At 41.0% G+C, this 16,194-nt stretch overlaps 1 protein-coding gene across 4 annotated transcripts in view; it reads left to right on the top strand.

Moving 5' to 3' along the window:
- Nucleotides 1-6,619, top strand: part of ddr2l (discoidin domain receptor family, member 2, like) — a 34,927-nt gene extending 28,308 nt beyond the window's left edge. For all 4 annotated transcript variants that reach the window (XM_074639571.1, XM_074639567.1, XM_074639569.1 and 1 more), the window contains 3 exons: nucleotides 715-949; nucleotides 2,085-2,234; nucleotides 3,437-6,619. In XM_074639571.1, coding sequence (XP_074495672.1) covers nucleotides 715-949; nucleotides 2,085-2,234; nucleotides 3,437-3,571 — 520 coding nt within the window. In that variant the 3' untranslated portion in view covers nucleotides 3,572-6,619. The remainder of the gene's footprint in view (nucleotides 1-714; nucleotides 950-2,084; nucleotides 2,235-3,436) is intronic.
- The last annotated feature ends 9,575 nt before the right edge of the window (nucleotides 6,620-16,194 follow it).

The raw sequence follows: 16,194 nt of genomic DNA, 5'->3' as shown, positions 1-16,194 counted from the left end.
ACGCCAACAACATCCCTTCAGTCAGGTAGATACACCTTTACGACACGCCAACAACATCCCTTCAGTCAGGTAGATACACCTTTACACCACGCTAACAACATCCCTTCAGTCAGGTAGATACACCTTTACGACACGCCAACAACATCCCTTCAGTCAGGTAGATACACCTTTACAACACGCCAACAACATCCCTTCAGTCAGGTAGATAGACCTTTACGACACGCCAACAACATCCCTTCAGTCAGGTAGATACACCTTTACACCATGCTAACAACATCCCTTCAGTCAGGTAGATACACCTTTACAACACGCCAACAACATCCCTTCAGTCAGGTAGATACACCTTTACACCATGCTAATAGGCTAACAACACCTGTTCAATCCGTCCGGCTCATCTAGTCGTTGATGCAACAAAACTTTACTGCAGAGACACAAACCTGTCTTCTCTCTCCTCCTCGTCCTCCTCCTCTTCCTCGTCCTCCTCCACCTCCTCCTGCTCCTCCTCCACCTCCTCCTCCACCTCGTCCTCCTGGTCCTCCTCATCCTCCTCGTCCTCCTCCTCTTCCACCTCCTCCCCCTCCTCTTCCTCCACCGCCTCCTCCTCCTTCTTCTCCTCCACCTCCTCCTCCTCCTCTTCCTCCTCCTCCTCCTCTTCCACCTCCTCCTCCTCCTCTTCCTCCCCCTCCTCTTCCCCTCCTCCTCCTCCTCCTCCAGTCTGTCCGACCTCCTCCACATGTCGGTGCAGATCTCGTCTGGGATGAAGTATCTGGCGTCTCTGAACTTCGTGCACCGCGACCTGGCCACCAGGAACTGCCTGCTGGACCGCCGCCTCACCATCAAGATCGCCGACTTCGGGATGAGCCGGAACCTGTACAGCAGCGACTACTACCGCATCCAGGGCCGGGCGGTGCTGCCCATCCGATGGATGGCCTGGGAGAGCATCCTGCTGGTGAGGGAGGGGTTAACAGCATTTACACCTGGTGTTGGTTAGCTGTCACCTGACACCTCTACCGGTATGGAGTCATAGGAGTGCCATAATATAGAACAAATCTGTTAAAGAATAAGGAAAAATAAAGGGATAAAAACAAATACATTACATTATCTAAAAATAAATACCAAAAAATAAAGATAATATGCAGAAAAAATAGAGTATTTTTTATGCAATAAATAAATAAATATATAGAGGTAGAAATATATACAAAATTAAATGAACATATATATAAAAAATTAACAAAAATATTTAATAAAAACAAAAAAGTAGAGTCATTTATATGCAACAAATAAATTAATAAATATATACTTTTTAGAAATATATAAATAAAGATATACAAAAATAAATGATCAAATAAATGTGAAAAATATTCAAAAAAAGAGTAGTTTATATGCATTAAATAAATATATCTTTTTAGAATTATATAAATGAATATCCACAAAAATAAATGAACAAATAAATGTTAAAAAGAAAGAAATATATACGGAAAAAATGCAGTAATTTATATGCAATAAATAGATAAATGCATATTTGTTTTAGAAATATATAAATAAATATAAACAAAAATAAATAAACAAATAAATGTGTAACATGTAAAGAAAAAAATTAGTAATTTATATGCAATAAATATATGTTTTTTAGAAAAATATAAATAAAAAAATGAACAAATAAATGTTAAGAATACACAGAAAAAATAGAGTAATTCATATGTAATAAATAAATAAATACATCTTTTTAAAAATATATAAATAAATATATGCAAAAATAAATATGAAAATTAATAAAAATGCTTATAATTATTTTTTTATATATTATATTTGTCTTTATATTTCCATATTTATTTTTTCTTATATTTATTCCTCTTTATATTTCCACATTTGTTTTCTTATTCCTTTCCAGATTTATTCTTTTCATGGCACTCCTATGACTCCATATTCCTGCTCCTAATGATGCTTCAGGCCTTAATCTTTCCTTTGAATAACTTTACTCTTACATAAATTATGAATGTCAGTGGATCTCTTGGTTTAAAGAGCATTTCTGCAGCTGTATATAATGTGAAAAGACGTGTTTACTGACGATGCGACTCCTCCAGGGGAAGTTCACCACGGCCAGCGACGTGTGGGCGTTCGGCGTCACCCTGTGGGAGATCTTCACTCTGTGTAAGGAGCAGCCCTACAGCCTGCTGTCAGACGAACAGGTCATCGAGAACACTGGCGAGTTCTTCAGGAACCAGGGCAGACAGGTGAGGCCGATCAGACGCTCTCTGAGGGGTCTTTTATTATTATATATATACAATTGGAATAAAGCTGCATGTTTGTCATCATGGATCCAGGTCAGGACTATGTAAACCTTTTAGACTTGTAGCACCACATAAAACCAGCTGGTGACAAACTCCCATTATTTGCTCACCAGTTCACATGTAGCATGAAGCAGTTCCACCACACGAGGGAGCTGTTCAGTCATTGTTGCACCAGTTTTACACAACAGCTGTGGCCCCAAGATTCATCTGAAGGGCCACTAGATGATTAGCGGGACTGGAAATGACCTTATTGATCTATATATAACTTATGCATAAACATCTGCAACTGGTAATGATGGAATACGAGTAAATACTGCTTCATCAGTAGGGTTGAACACTGACCTAACGGAGAGTCCGTCACTGCAGCAGCACTTTAGACTTTGCATCATTGACATCATATAGCCTAACGATATCACCAATAACCAGCATTACGTTTTATTGGTCATCGATGCTATTGTATAACATTACAATATCAATATGAAGATCTTAAATAGCAAAACAACTTAAGTTCTGCACTAACTGAAGGTTCATTTGTGTCTGTATGTAATAAAGTCAACAGGAAGTGTAACCAAGCTAGTTGTTATAATAAATATAGATGTATTTCTAGGAGGTTCATTGAGGCTGTGTGCAGAATCCGATGTTTGCTTGACATCTGGTCGGTAGAGAACATACAGAATATGATAAATAAAGTCCACGAAAATAAAGAAAGTTTGTGACCCGGCAGCCATGTTGAGATCAGTTGAGGAAATACCAAGCAACGCCCACCAGCCGGAGCACACTTTCTCATTTTACAGCTAAACAGTGCATTACAAGATGTTTCTGAGAACATTTGAGGAGAGAAATAGACATTAACGTAACAGAATATTGATTCATATTTGATCAGCGCTGCCTAGTTTGACCGTTTGGTCGGAGTTGGTGAGTGATTGACAGCTGCCTCCGTTGAATGAACAGCCAATAGGAACGCTCTCTCTATGAAATGACCTGTGATTGGTCAAAGTCTCCTGTCTAGATGTTCTAAAGCCGAAAACAGAGCCGTGAGGAGGAGCAGAAGTCTAGTTTTCTCTCAGAACACTTGAATTACAATATGCTGAAAGGTTATTATGATGCCAACCCTGGCTTTAATTCCTCCTGTATTTCCCTACCAGATCTTCCTCTACGGCCCTCCGCTCTGCCCTCCTTCTCTCTTCGAGCTGATGATGCGTTGTTGGGGTCGCGACATCCCCGACCGACCCACCTTCGAGGGTCTATACCAAGCCCTGAGGCCCCACGTCAACCAGTGAGGCCGAGGCCGAGGCTGCCGAGATGAACTCGCTCCTGTACGACGACAGACCGACATCAGAGGAGACGGAGGAGAACTGGAATAACGTTACGAGAGGACGTCGCTGTCGGAGGGGACGAAGAGACTGTCAGAACTGGAGGTGGGTTTGCTTTGTGGTAACAGCAGCTGGTCGCCTCGGAGGAGAGACGAACCTCTCCGGCGTTAGTGAACAAACATTTCTAAGCTTTTTAAGATTTCTATCATTGCTGATGTCTTTAAAGACCCTTTATGGTGCCAAAGGAGCCCTAAACTTTATCTTCTTCTTCTTCTCTTTGGCTTTTTAAAGATGCCAAAAACTGGACAGACTCTTCAGTCTCGGTAGTTTCTCCTGTCCCTGTGGTTTTTATTATTATTATTATTATTGTAAAGCACTGTCTGTGTCTCTCAGTTATTCATGTTCATATATTAACCCACACTGGAGCTAGGGTTAGGGTCAAATTCTAGTGTAGTTTTAGATTTTTATTCTATTTTATTTGTTTTTCTAGTTTTACAGTATTTCACTTTGGTGGGTCTTAATGAACGTCGTTCAGCTGAGGTTCAAAACGTCACGGTGCCGAGAGGCTGCGTTGAAACGAGGGCTGGGACAACAAATTCACCTGCGTGTCGGGATTTTAAAAGATCTAGATGTTTTAATGCCAGAATGGATATATCTGCTTCATTTGAGTCTATGTGGAGGTAGAAGGAAGTTACCGCTTTTATTGTGGTAGTCTGAGTAACGTGACGTCATATCTGTTCCATATCCGTCAACCAAAACAAACCTCAGAGATTATAAAACGTTGAAGGGTCGTCGTGGATACGACCTGCAGCCTCACATGTTAAATCAGCACCAGCGTGGTAAACACTACACATCCAGTAAAGGATGGAAACACTAGACTAGAGCTAGACATCACGGCTAAAGCTGCACGCTAACTTCTAAAAAAAAAGGCTAAAATATTCCAGAAAAAAGGCCGAAGTATGTCCGAACAAAAAGTCCAAAAAAAGGCCGATATATGTCTGAAAAAAAGTCTGAAAAATATCCCAAAAATGCAAAAAAAGTTAGCAGGAAACGTTATCGTATCGCGGTAACGTGATGGTCGAGCCGGCCGTTGCTCTCATCTCTGTGGTCAAACGGGCCGACGCTACGACTGTAGAGCACCCAGATACTGACATTTGTGTTCTCTGCATTGAAACGGCCCCGATGGAGCTGACCATGGATGGATAAAGAGAACGGAGCTGACGGGAGAGCTAGAGACCACCTTGGAGAAGTTACAGGAAGTAGACACGTGAGACTACGTCTGCTTTTCAAAATAAGGTGTTAACAAAGGGAACTGTATACAAAATACATCTATGGTAATAAGATTGATGGATTATATTCACCAGAAGTATAAAACATTACACGTCCCTTATAAATTAAAAAGAAAATACCACTAATCTGTGAGGGGAATGTCTTTATTCTTTGGTTTTTGGGTTGCTGGATGATAAATAATTCCTGACAATGACTGATATATTTGACTTCAGGACATCTCTGACTACATACATGCTGAAAATCAAACATTTTTACTGGATTCATTTAAAGTTAAAGTCCCTAGAAGTGTATGATTCAACTTTTTCCCCATGGTCTAGCTCAGGGCTCAGCAACCTTTACTATCAAAAGAGCCATTTTAGGAAAAATACAAAATCTGTCTGGAGCCACAAAACATTTGATCATTGTCATGAAGGTAACACAGTTTATAGTCTCAGTATATAGTATATAAGTCAAATGCAGTGAGGGCCAAAGAGACAATGTACTACGGAGTATTAGGACCACATTGAGGGAAAAAACATCTGAGATTTACAGAATAAAGTCAGAATATTACCTGAAAAAAATTTAATATTAAGAGAATAAAGTCATAACTTTACCAGAACATTTTTTTTTTATATTAAGAGAATAGTCATAAATCTACAAGAAAAACAAATTACTAGTGTATAATATTATGACTTTATTTCTCTAAATCTCAGATTATTTTTTCCCTCATTGTGGCCCTTATACTCCGTCGTACCGTCGTACTGTCGTACCGTCGTACTGTCGTACCATAGACCTACAACAATAATAAATAAAAATGAAAATGTAAACAAAGTTATTCATTTCCATGTTTAAACCTCCACAGGGAGCCGCTGGAGAGAGGTCTAGTGTTAAAAAAGTTAACAACAATCACAATAAATCTTAATATCGATCAGCGTTACTTGCATCGTCCCAACCCCGATAATTATCCAATTTAAAATGTCGTCATTATTTTATTGATTCAGCCGCTCAGTGTCGGTAGTCTGAATCTTCCCTTCGAGCAAAATCGTTTAAAAATGGCGCAAATCAACTTTGACAGGAGAGAGGGAGGAAGACCAAATCTGTTTTCAGTCTGAGTGCATCTTTCAGTGTTTTTATCTGTACTGTATCTTCTACGAGTGTTTGTGAGTGTGTGTTTAAGAGAAAATGAGTGTTTTTGACATTCCTCTGAGCGCTGTGGGAGATAGTTGGGATTAAAGTGGTCAACGGCGTGATTCAACGGCGTGATTCAACCACGTGATTAAAACGGCGTGATTAAACGGCGTGATGAAACGGCGTGATGAAACGAGGGGCGACGGAAAGAAAGGAAACCACTGAACTCAATCTCCCAGAGTCCTTTGCTACAGTGAGCCTGTGTGTATTTCGTTGTGGTTCCATTAGAGAGATAGACAGATAGTGTACAGTATAAGTGATCTATAATATCTCAGTGTGTGAATGCAGATTAGGTGTGATAATTGTTTATTGATTATTGATTATCTATCAGAATTTATAGTAGCTGATTGTTTTCTGTTCTGGGAAGGTGTTGGGTTTTTATTTCTTTATTATTATTTTCTGTCCTGCTTCAGACGTGTATTGTACATAGGCTAGTAGCTGTGTATATTAATATATTGGGAACGTTGTGTTCTGTCGTCCCAAGTCGTTTCCACTCTGTACTCTCTCATGTCTCCGTCTGGTTTCCTTCTAATAAACACTCAAATGTGTCAAACAGAACAGCAGAGACTGTGTCTTATTTCACATTTTAAACTCCACAAAAACATCCCAAAGTTTACAGAGATACCCATATATATATATATATATTATTTAGAGCTGCAATGATTAGTTGATATTGCCAACTATTTAGAGTCATTATTTAAGAAAAAAAAGTCTAAATTCTCTGATTCCAGCTTCTTAAATGTGAATATTTTCTGGTTTCTTTCCTCCTCTATGAGAGTAAACTGAATGTGTTTGAGTTGAGGACAAAACAAGACATTTGAGGACGTCGTCTTGGACTTTGGGGAAACACTGATTGACATTTTACAGACCAAACTAATCGATTAATCTAGAAAATAATCGACTGATTAACCGATAATGAAAATATTCGTTAGTTACAGCCCTAATATTATGTTCTAGGCATTATATGATGAAGTTATGCAGCCATAAAGCAGAATTAATCTGTAAATAAATAAGAAAATAAAGGTGTAAATATAAAGAGGAATAAATAAAAGAATAAATAAGTAAATAAAATAATATGTAAATATAAAGAGAAATAAATAAAAGAATAAATAAGTAAATAAAGAATATGGAAAAATGGAGAAATAAATACAAGAATAAATAAGTTCATAGAAAATGTGTAAATATAAAGAGAAATAAATAAAAGAATAAATCAGTAAATGAAAAATGTGTAAATATAAAGAGAAATAAATTCAGGAATAAGTAAATAAAAGTGTGTAAATATAGATAGAAATAAATAAATAAGTATATAAAAAATGTGTCAGTATAAAGAGAACTATATAAAATAATAAATAACTATATAGAAACTGGAAATATAAAGAGAAGTAAATACAAGAAGAAATAAGTAAATAATAAAAGTGGAAATATGTAGAGATAAATAAAATAATAAATAAAAATGTGGAATATAAAGTGAAATAACAAAATTCAAACATCACATTTATTTGTTCATTTATTTCTTTATATATTTCTTTATATATTTTTTAAATATAATTATTTATTTATTGCATATGAAGTATTATATTTTTTGTTTTTTGTTTATTTTTAGATAATGTCATTTTTTTATTTTTAGCCCTTTATTTTTCCTTATTCTTTCACAGGTTTATTCTTTTTCATACCACTCCTACAGCATGACTCCATAGTTGCTGCAAATTACCCCAAAAAAAGCCATCAAAATCATATTTGACTGATTACTCCTCTATAATAAATATAATCATATTTGACGCCGTCAGAATTCAAATAAAATGCATTTGCAGACAAAATGTCCATCTGGCGTGCTGATATCAGCAGAGGGCGGCAGAGAGACAGAAACCTTTTACTAAACTCTGAATCCTGCAGAGAACTTCCACCTTAAGGCACCATTTATGTGAGATTATGAAATAAATTAACACCTGGAACATCTGGAATGTTCTTTTGTGGATTCAGTTTCAGTTTGTGAGCAGCAGGAAGTCTCAGAGTCTCAGGAAACCTTGTGGATTCAGTTTCAGGGGGGATTTTCTCCAGGATAAACAAAGGTTTCTGTGTTCCAGTTTCACAGCGGGGTTCGTGGTGGGAGGAATGTTACCGTCAGCCGTGACACTGCTAATAAAACTTTAGAGCCAATAAATAGGGACACAATTAATAGGCTACTTTCCATTGATTCGTCGTTTTTTCAGCCACTAGGGGGCAGAATAACTCAGACACACAGGCTAACATGTTAGCAACCAGGTGGCTACTTCAGCAGAGCAACATGATGATTCTTCAGGAGTCTTTGTGTTTGTGTCACCTGATGAATCCAAGTCCAATAGGGATGATCGTGTTTCTCTTTTAAAAAGAAGTTCATCAGCTGCTGCATGATCTGGATACTGATCGTCAGATGTGAAGAAACAGAGCTACTCTTCATCTTATGTGGGAGTCACACTCTGCTGTAATTGTCCTAAATCTGACAGAAAAAGAAACCAAAAGCAGAGGTTTGTTTTTCAGACGTGGGTTCAGTGACCACAGCTTTCATAAGGGTGGTTCAACAGTGGTTCAGGGCCAGAAGGAGAGACACGGGGAGATAAACAACGGTCCAGGGCCCTCTGCAGCTTCAGGCATGAAGAAGAAATGACTCTTGGTAGGATGGTTGGATGGATGGAGGGTCTAAAAATAAGAACACAATGAGTATTGGACAGATGACAACAGCTTTTGTAAGAGTGGAGTGATGGTAGAGGAGACCCGGCCAAACCCAACACGGCTGTAATTGTTGGTGCTGCTCAGCTCGCTGAGGAGGTTTGGTCAGGAGGAGGATTATTTTTATCTCTTTGGTGTGAACTCTGTCACGTCCACAAAGGCATTGTGAGGATGTGACATCTACTGTTGACCTGCTATCTCCCCATAAAGACCCCCTGGCCCCCCTAAAGAAGACTAAAACCGGTCTATTGTTGGTCTCAGAGGATTAAACCCTTTAATATATTGTAATCCATTTATTCATTGGAGCAATCCTCTTAATTTAAATGAAAAATTAAGCTCCTTTTATTTGTCCTTTTGATGTAAAAAGATATGAAACATCATAAGTAAGTATATTTTCACAATGCCTTTATATAAGTGTTAAAATAGTGCAGCGTCTTCTATCATTCAGGTGTGTTGATTGATAATTGATGACTCCTCCTCCTCCTCTTCCTCCTGGGGTTGTGCTGTTTTTGACAATGGAGGAGAAGTCTGGTTAAACTCCTTCTCAGTGTTGGCAAAGACACAACACAACCTTTTTATCAGTTTGTATCATTTGCTTTATTCTGATGTATTTATACGTTTACGTGCTGCAGAGAGCCGTCGATCCAAGTCAGTTTTTAAAGTGTCATGTCCTGATGAAGGTCTGATTGAATGAACACTAGAATGTGGTGAACTGTAGTTAAAAGAAGAGAACTTGTAGCAGGATATTGGAGGGATCTGGACTGTGTCTGACAGCAGTGTATCTGGAAGATGATCGGTAACATCCGGCTGGAGCTCAGAGCCTCGTCCGTCAGGCAGCAGATGGACGCTGGTCTGGAGAAATCATCTGATCACACACGGACAAATCAGGTGAGCAGGTGGCAGGTAAGGATGTCTCAAACAGTAAAGCCAAAATAAAAAATAGAAACTGGATAGTAAATACCCAAAACGTTCTCATCCCAACTCCTCACATACCGCCCCTTTGTCACACCCCTTTGTCACGCCGCTTTGTCACGCCGCTTTGTCACACCCCTTTGTCACGCCGCTTTGTCACACCCCTTTGTCACGCCGCTTTGTCACGCCGCTTTGTCACGCCGCTTTGTCACACCCCTTTATCACGCCGCTTTGTCACGCCGCTTTGTCACGCCGCTTTGTCACACCCCTTTGTCACGCCGCTTTGTCACGCCGCTTTGTCACGCCGCTTTGTCACGCCGCTTTGTCACACCCCTTTGTGTCACTTTTAGGATTAGGCAACAAAACCACTTTAGTCGGGTTTAGGAGAGAACTACATGGATGGGTTTAAAACTACTACGTTTGTGAAGTGAAAATGAGACTGAACGTTGTGAACACGAACAAGCAGCTGATTGTAATGTGACACACGGGACACGAACAGAGGTCACCTGAATGAAAGTCTTGTTTTTGTTCTTCTCTCACTCACTGAAGGTCCTATCAGACACAACGGCTTTTCACTGCGTCCAGCAAAGCCCAACTTTGGGCGCTGCACGCTGTGACCCAGCGGCGAGCGCAGCTCACTGTTGTGTCTGATTTCTTTTTACTTTTCTCAGACTTTTTCAGACTTTTTCTGACATTTTTTCTGACGATTGTCGGAAGTTTTTGGAACTTTTTCCAGACATTTTTCTGAAATTTTTTTCAATGTTTCCTGACTTTTTTTTTTACACTTTTTTTTTTAATTTTTCGGACATTTTTTTTTAAATTTTTCGGACATTTGTTGGACATTTTTTGGACACTTTTCTGACTTCTTTTTTCAGTCATTTGTCGGACATTTGTTGGACATTTTTTTTAATTTCTTCGGACATTTGTCAGACTTTTTTTCTGACATTTTTCTGACATTTTGTCCAAATGCAAGCAGCTCTCTTCCACCAGGAAATAAACCATAGGTGTGGCTCTATTGTCGTTCGGTTGGAAGTTGAAGTTTTATACTCACTGTAAGACAAACAGTTGTGAAAATTTGTCATAAATCGGGAGAACTGTGACGGCGGGAGGAAACAGGGAGTGGGCAATGGAAACTGTGAGTCTCCCAAGAAAATTGGGAAGTACGGCGGTCTCACACACCGACGTCTGTGACAAAGCCTCATTATTTGATGCCTCCTCTAGCTCTCTAATGTACCATGATTGGACAGAAAAGAGCACCAACTACAGAAGCTAAAAAGCACAGAAACATGAGCCACCTCTCTGATGTTTAATGGACGGCGTGCGGAGGTCAGAGGTCAGCTGGCTGATGAGGAATCAGGTTCTGTTCTGGTGGTTTACAGTGTTTTTATTGAGTCTGGCTCCTATTAGCTTCTGTTACAGCTGCTTTACAGCAGGAACGAGCTCTTCTCACTGGCTGAGGAAGGGTTACATGATGCTACCAGGGACCCAGTCTGGACTCAACCTGCACACTTTATGTACATTCTCCACTCGGGGTTTCTTTTACATGCATGTTTAAAATGTGCACCAAATGCTACTAACTGTGCAGACTAACCACATGAATGACTCCTTTACTCCTAAATGATGATGTTTCCTTAGTGGTTGTTGAAAGCCCTGTACAGGTGTTTTCACTTATTCTGGTAAGTTCCACCTCCGGTCAGGATGAAGGTGGGAGGAGTTATGATGGTAATTACGTGTTGTCACCAGACTCTGTGTACTAATGAGGGTAATAACGTCTTGTCCCACACTAACAGGTGCAACGAAGCTTCAGTGAGATGTCAGTCAGTCTCAGTCATTCCCAAATACTGTAGGTAACACCGGGTGTCAAACACCGACGCTTTGTCACGGCCGTTGGCGTGTGACACCGTTGCACAATGCACCCTTAAGCGCCGGTATGAGACGCAACGGGCGTTCCATTAACTATCATGTAAACCCATCAGCAGCAACAGTAAGCGCTCTGAGAAAGTGCTGCGATGACGTCGTTTAAAGAGCGAAAAGACACACATGGCGGGCTGGAGGGTGGGGGGGGGGCGTGGTGTATGGGTCCAACAAACACAAGGCTTTCACCAGGACACCGCTGTTGGTTTCACGTTACGATCAGGTGTTCGTTCATGTCACCGTGTTCACAACGTTCAGTTTCATTTACACTGTACAAACAAGGTAGTTTAAAGCTCAACCATGTAGTTCTTTCCTAAACCGAACTATAGTGGTTTTGTTGCCTAATCCTAGCGGGCGTGACGCCAAGGGGGGGCGTGACGCCAAGGGGGGCGTGACGCCAAGGAGCGTGACGCCAAGGAGTGTGTTGCCAAGGAGCGTGACGCCAAGGAGTGTGATGCCAAGGAGCGTGACGCCAAGGAGCAAGGAGCGTGACGCCAAGGAAGGAGCGTGACGGAAGGGGCGTGACCTCAAGGAAGGAGCGTGACGGAAGGGGCGTGACCTCAAGGAAGGAGCGTGACGGAAGGGGCGTGACGCCAAGCAAGGAGCGTGACGCCAAGGAAGGAGCGTGACTTCAAGGAAGGAGCGTGACGGAAGGGGCGTGACGCCAAGGAAGTAGCGTGACTTCAAGGAAGGAGCGTGACGGAAGGGGTGTGACGCCAAGGAAGGAGCGTGACCAAAAGGGCGTGACATCAAGGAAGGAAGGAGCGTGACACCAAGGAAGGAGCGTGACGGAAGGTGCGTGACGTCAAGGAAGAAAGGAGCGTAACGCCAAAGCGGCGCTATGTGACAAGTTGGGATGTTGCACCTTTCATACAAGAAATGCAACATAAAGTGTTTTACAATAAAGGAAAATAAACAGAGAAAATAAGATGTAAAATGAAACATACTTGATAAAATAGCATACAAATAAAATAAGATAAATTAGAATGCATAACTTTAGACGGAAAATAAACCCACTGAATAATAATATTAAAATCAGCAGCTGTATTTGCAGCAAACACATCAATCAGAATTTTTAAGAAGAAAACTCTCAGTATTTGCTTTGTGTAAATGTGATGATGATGATGATGATGATGTTGGTGATGAAGGCAGTGCTATTGTGTTTGGTGTTTCCATGGCTCTTTATGTGTCCTGTGTGCAGGAGGCCCCTCCAGGCGGCCAGCCCTCATTATGGAGCCGACACCTGCTTCTCATTGGAACCAGCGGCGGCTGCTCCTTGTACTCCTGAGAGGGAAGTGCACAGCGCTGCGATAAAGTCCACCCGTCTTTGATCTTTACACAAACGTCATAAAAAAGGAGCTGTTGTTCAGCTTGATCACTTTTTCCTTTAACATGAAGGTTTAACGACGCACACGTGTTTCTGCTGCTGTAAGGTAGCTCGCTGCTAGCTGCTGCGTGGCTACATACTGCTACTGGAGGAGCGTTAGCGTTTCTCTGGTGTAACCTGGTGATTGATTCAATTCAACGTAAAGGATTCAGCAGTATATTTACATTCCTGGTAAAGTCAGCTTTGTTTCATATTGTCCTTAAAAACACAGACGCTACTTCTCTCTTGATTTATGACCTCAGTCAACATTGTAAACACGAGTTTATGGTCTCAATCTCTAGTTTCAAGTCTTCTTCAATACAGCATGATGTTCATTTAGTAAATTATGGTCCCATTTAGAGTCAGGCTTTAGGGCGGAGCTACATTGTGATTGATAGGTTGCTACCACGGCGTTGTCTGGTCTGGGAGTTGTCCATGTTTTAGACTTACAACTTTAACCCTTTCACAGTGTGTTTTCACTTCATCACAGTTAATTTGGAACATTTTGGTCAAATGTCTAATTCAGCGTTCAGTTGTACTTAGCTCCACTCTCTAGTGTCACTTCTGGTTGCAAAAAAACAAGATGGTGACAGCCAAAAACCAAGATGGCAAGGGCCAAAAAACACCAAGATGGCAACAGCCAAAATCCAGAACTCGAGGCTTCAAAGCGGCAGTCCACAAACCGGTGGTTGACGTCACGGTGACTACGTCTACTTTATAAAAAGTCAATGCTTAGACAGTGACGCCAAGCGGTCCGGACTAAGAGTCAGTGTGTGACGAGTTGTGATGAGAACATGTTCTAAGAGCTGCTGCAGTGTTTTTCTTTCTGTTCTTTTAGGATGCTTTGTCAATATTTAATAACGGCCTATAGTTCAGTGATGGTGCCACAATTTGACTTTATGTTTTGGCGAAGTAAAGATACTTTTTCCACTCTAGTTGATGGTAAATGTGTAGATAAGTTTGTCTTCTACGCTGCTAAGTTCTCTGATGAAGACCTGACTGACATGACATGAGGTAACTTTCTGTGTGTGTGTGTGTGTGTGTGTGTGTGTGTGTGTGTGTGTGTGTGAGTGCGTGCGTGCGTGCGTGCGTGCGTGCGTGCGTGCGTGCGTGCGTGTGTGTGCAGCGTGTGGGTGGCAGGTCGTGTGTGTGTGTGTTTTACGGTGGAGGAGGAAACTTCTCCGTTCGGGTTACTGCTTCACTTTCAGCTTTTTTAAAGCATCCTGAGTGCTCAGTGGGGAGTGAGGGGGGGGGGGGGGGGGGTTGTTCTCCAATAAAACCAGAGAAAAGCATCTTGAATGGATCGTTCTGTTCCTCTGAAGCAGAACAAGTACAGTAAAACAGAATAACCTGAATTAACGGGAGCATGTTGAGCAGGTTTAGGCCTTCTTTTTGGAGTAGAGAGCAGCTCTGACCACGGAGATAATGAGACTGAGACGGGACAGTTCTGAGGCCGGAGCATCACTCTAATTACACCTCGTCTTGTAGAGAGAAAACAAACCGTGTGAACCTAAAGAAAGAAGCTGCTTCAGCTGCAGCCTGATGAGACGTTCAGGGACCATCCAGCTGCACTAAATCCTCTGATATCCTTCCACCGGGGCAGCCGTTGGTTTCACTTCTCTTGTAAGAAAATCAGAGATTTGAAGCTTTCTGCAGATAGATGATCCATAACAGACTAAGGGCCCTATTTTAACCATCTAATGGTCTAAAGTGAATGGCACAAGTGCATTTAGGGCGTGTCCAACTCTACTTTTGCTAGTTAAGATGTGCATAATCTGGGTGCAAAATAAGGTGCAAGGGGCAAAGGGGTTGTATTTAGTCTCTTCATTAATCAGAGGGGAGTTTTGGCCGTAACAGGAAAATACTGCGCCAGACTTTAGACCAGGTTTTTGTTGGTCAATCGCTTTCTGCTGCCTCAAGATAACAATGTGCCAACAATACACCTGACCACACCTCATTTTAAGACCAACACGCCCACGGGTGCACAGATGGGCGCAAGTACATGCTACTTATGCTACATGTCCACATGGGCGTTTTTTATCGCGAGGGATCGCCTCTCTTCCCAGCATCGGACGCTTGATCGGCTGCCACTAGGCTCCTGATTGGACGAGCGCTTTCCCTCGTGGGCTGCTGCTCCCAGCTTTCAAACCGGAACCAACACGGCGGCTCGTTTGGAAACTTTCTTCTCTTATTTCATGAAAGCAGTTCACCCAAATGTGTTTCTGAAAACATTTAATGAGAAAAATAAGCCATGTTGATGCTAAATCTGTCTTTAATTATGATCGACAACGGTTAGTTGGTTAGTTTCCAGAGGCAGAGAGTCGCGCCGGATGCCCCTAATTTGCATAAAGTAGCCGAGACCTCAACTTTATGCAAATGAGGAGCGAGCGACGTGATGCCACGTCACTTGAATCGCACCGCCATGCTACCAGAATGCATTGCACGGCTGGTTACATAGACAACGAATGCGAAGTGTGGAAATGACGGAGGCTGATGCCATTACACAACGCGGGCGCTGGGCGTGAAAATGACAACTGCGTCGGTCTGAAACTAGCGATGACACTCTCACTGCTCTGAGTGCCGCTGTTCGCCGCTTCGCGCCAGGTGTAAGATAGGGCTTTATATTTAGTATGTTTATTTCCAGTAAAAGTTCCTCCTTCATCATTCTGCCTTTTGAAACCTCTCTCTGTCGGTGCGTTTAAGGACACTCTGAAATCTCAAACATCGGCCTGTTTAAATCCAGAGACAGTCACCTCTCTGTGTCTCAGTGTTCCTGAGCTGCTGCTGGTTGGGTTTGGCTCAGGTGTGAACTGTAATTGTGTGAGAGCCTGAAAAATACAAAATAGAAATACAGATAAATCTGACTTTGAGCTGAAGACGACGTGTGAAACCGCTGCTCCAGACTTCCTTTATTTAACACAATCCTGCTTTCACCTCCCAGGATGAAGAACATGCCGTGATCAGTGTTTTAAACATCCTTTCAGAGAGGTATTGTATCATAAACTAATAATAATAATAATAATAATTATTATTATTATAATAATAATAATAATAATTATAATAATAATATGAATAATTATAATAATAATATGAATAATTATAATAATAATATGAATAATATGAATATTAATGTAATAATTATAGTTTAGTTTTGATCAAAAGGAAAGTTTCTGTTCAGTGTTTTTGTCTATTTTGAGTGTTTAAAGAACTTCTACAGATTCAGTTTATATCCTCT

This window comes from Sebastes fasciatus, chromosome 6 (genome assembly GCF_043250625.1).
Source record: "Sebastes fasciatus isolate fSebFas1 chromosome 6, fSebFas1.pri, whole genome shotgun sequence".
In the NCBI taxonomy this organism is placed as follows: Eukaryota; Metazoa; Chordata; class Actinopteri; order Perciformes; family Sebastidae; genus Sebastes; species Sebastes fasciatus.
Note: the sequence above shows the minus strand (reverse complement) of the source record. Positions and strands in the feature narration are given on the sequence as shown.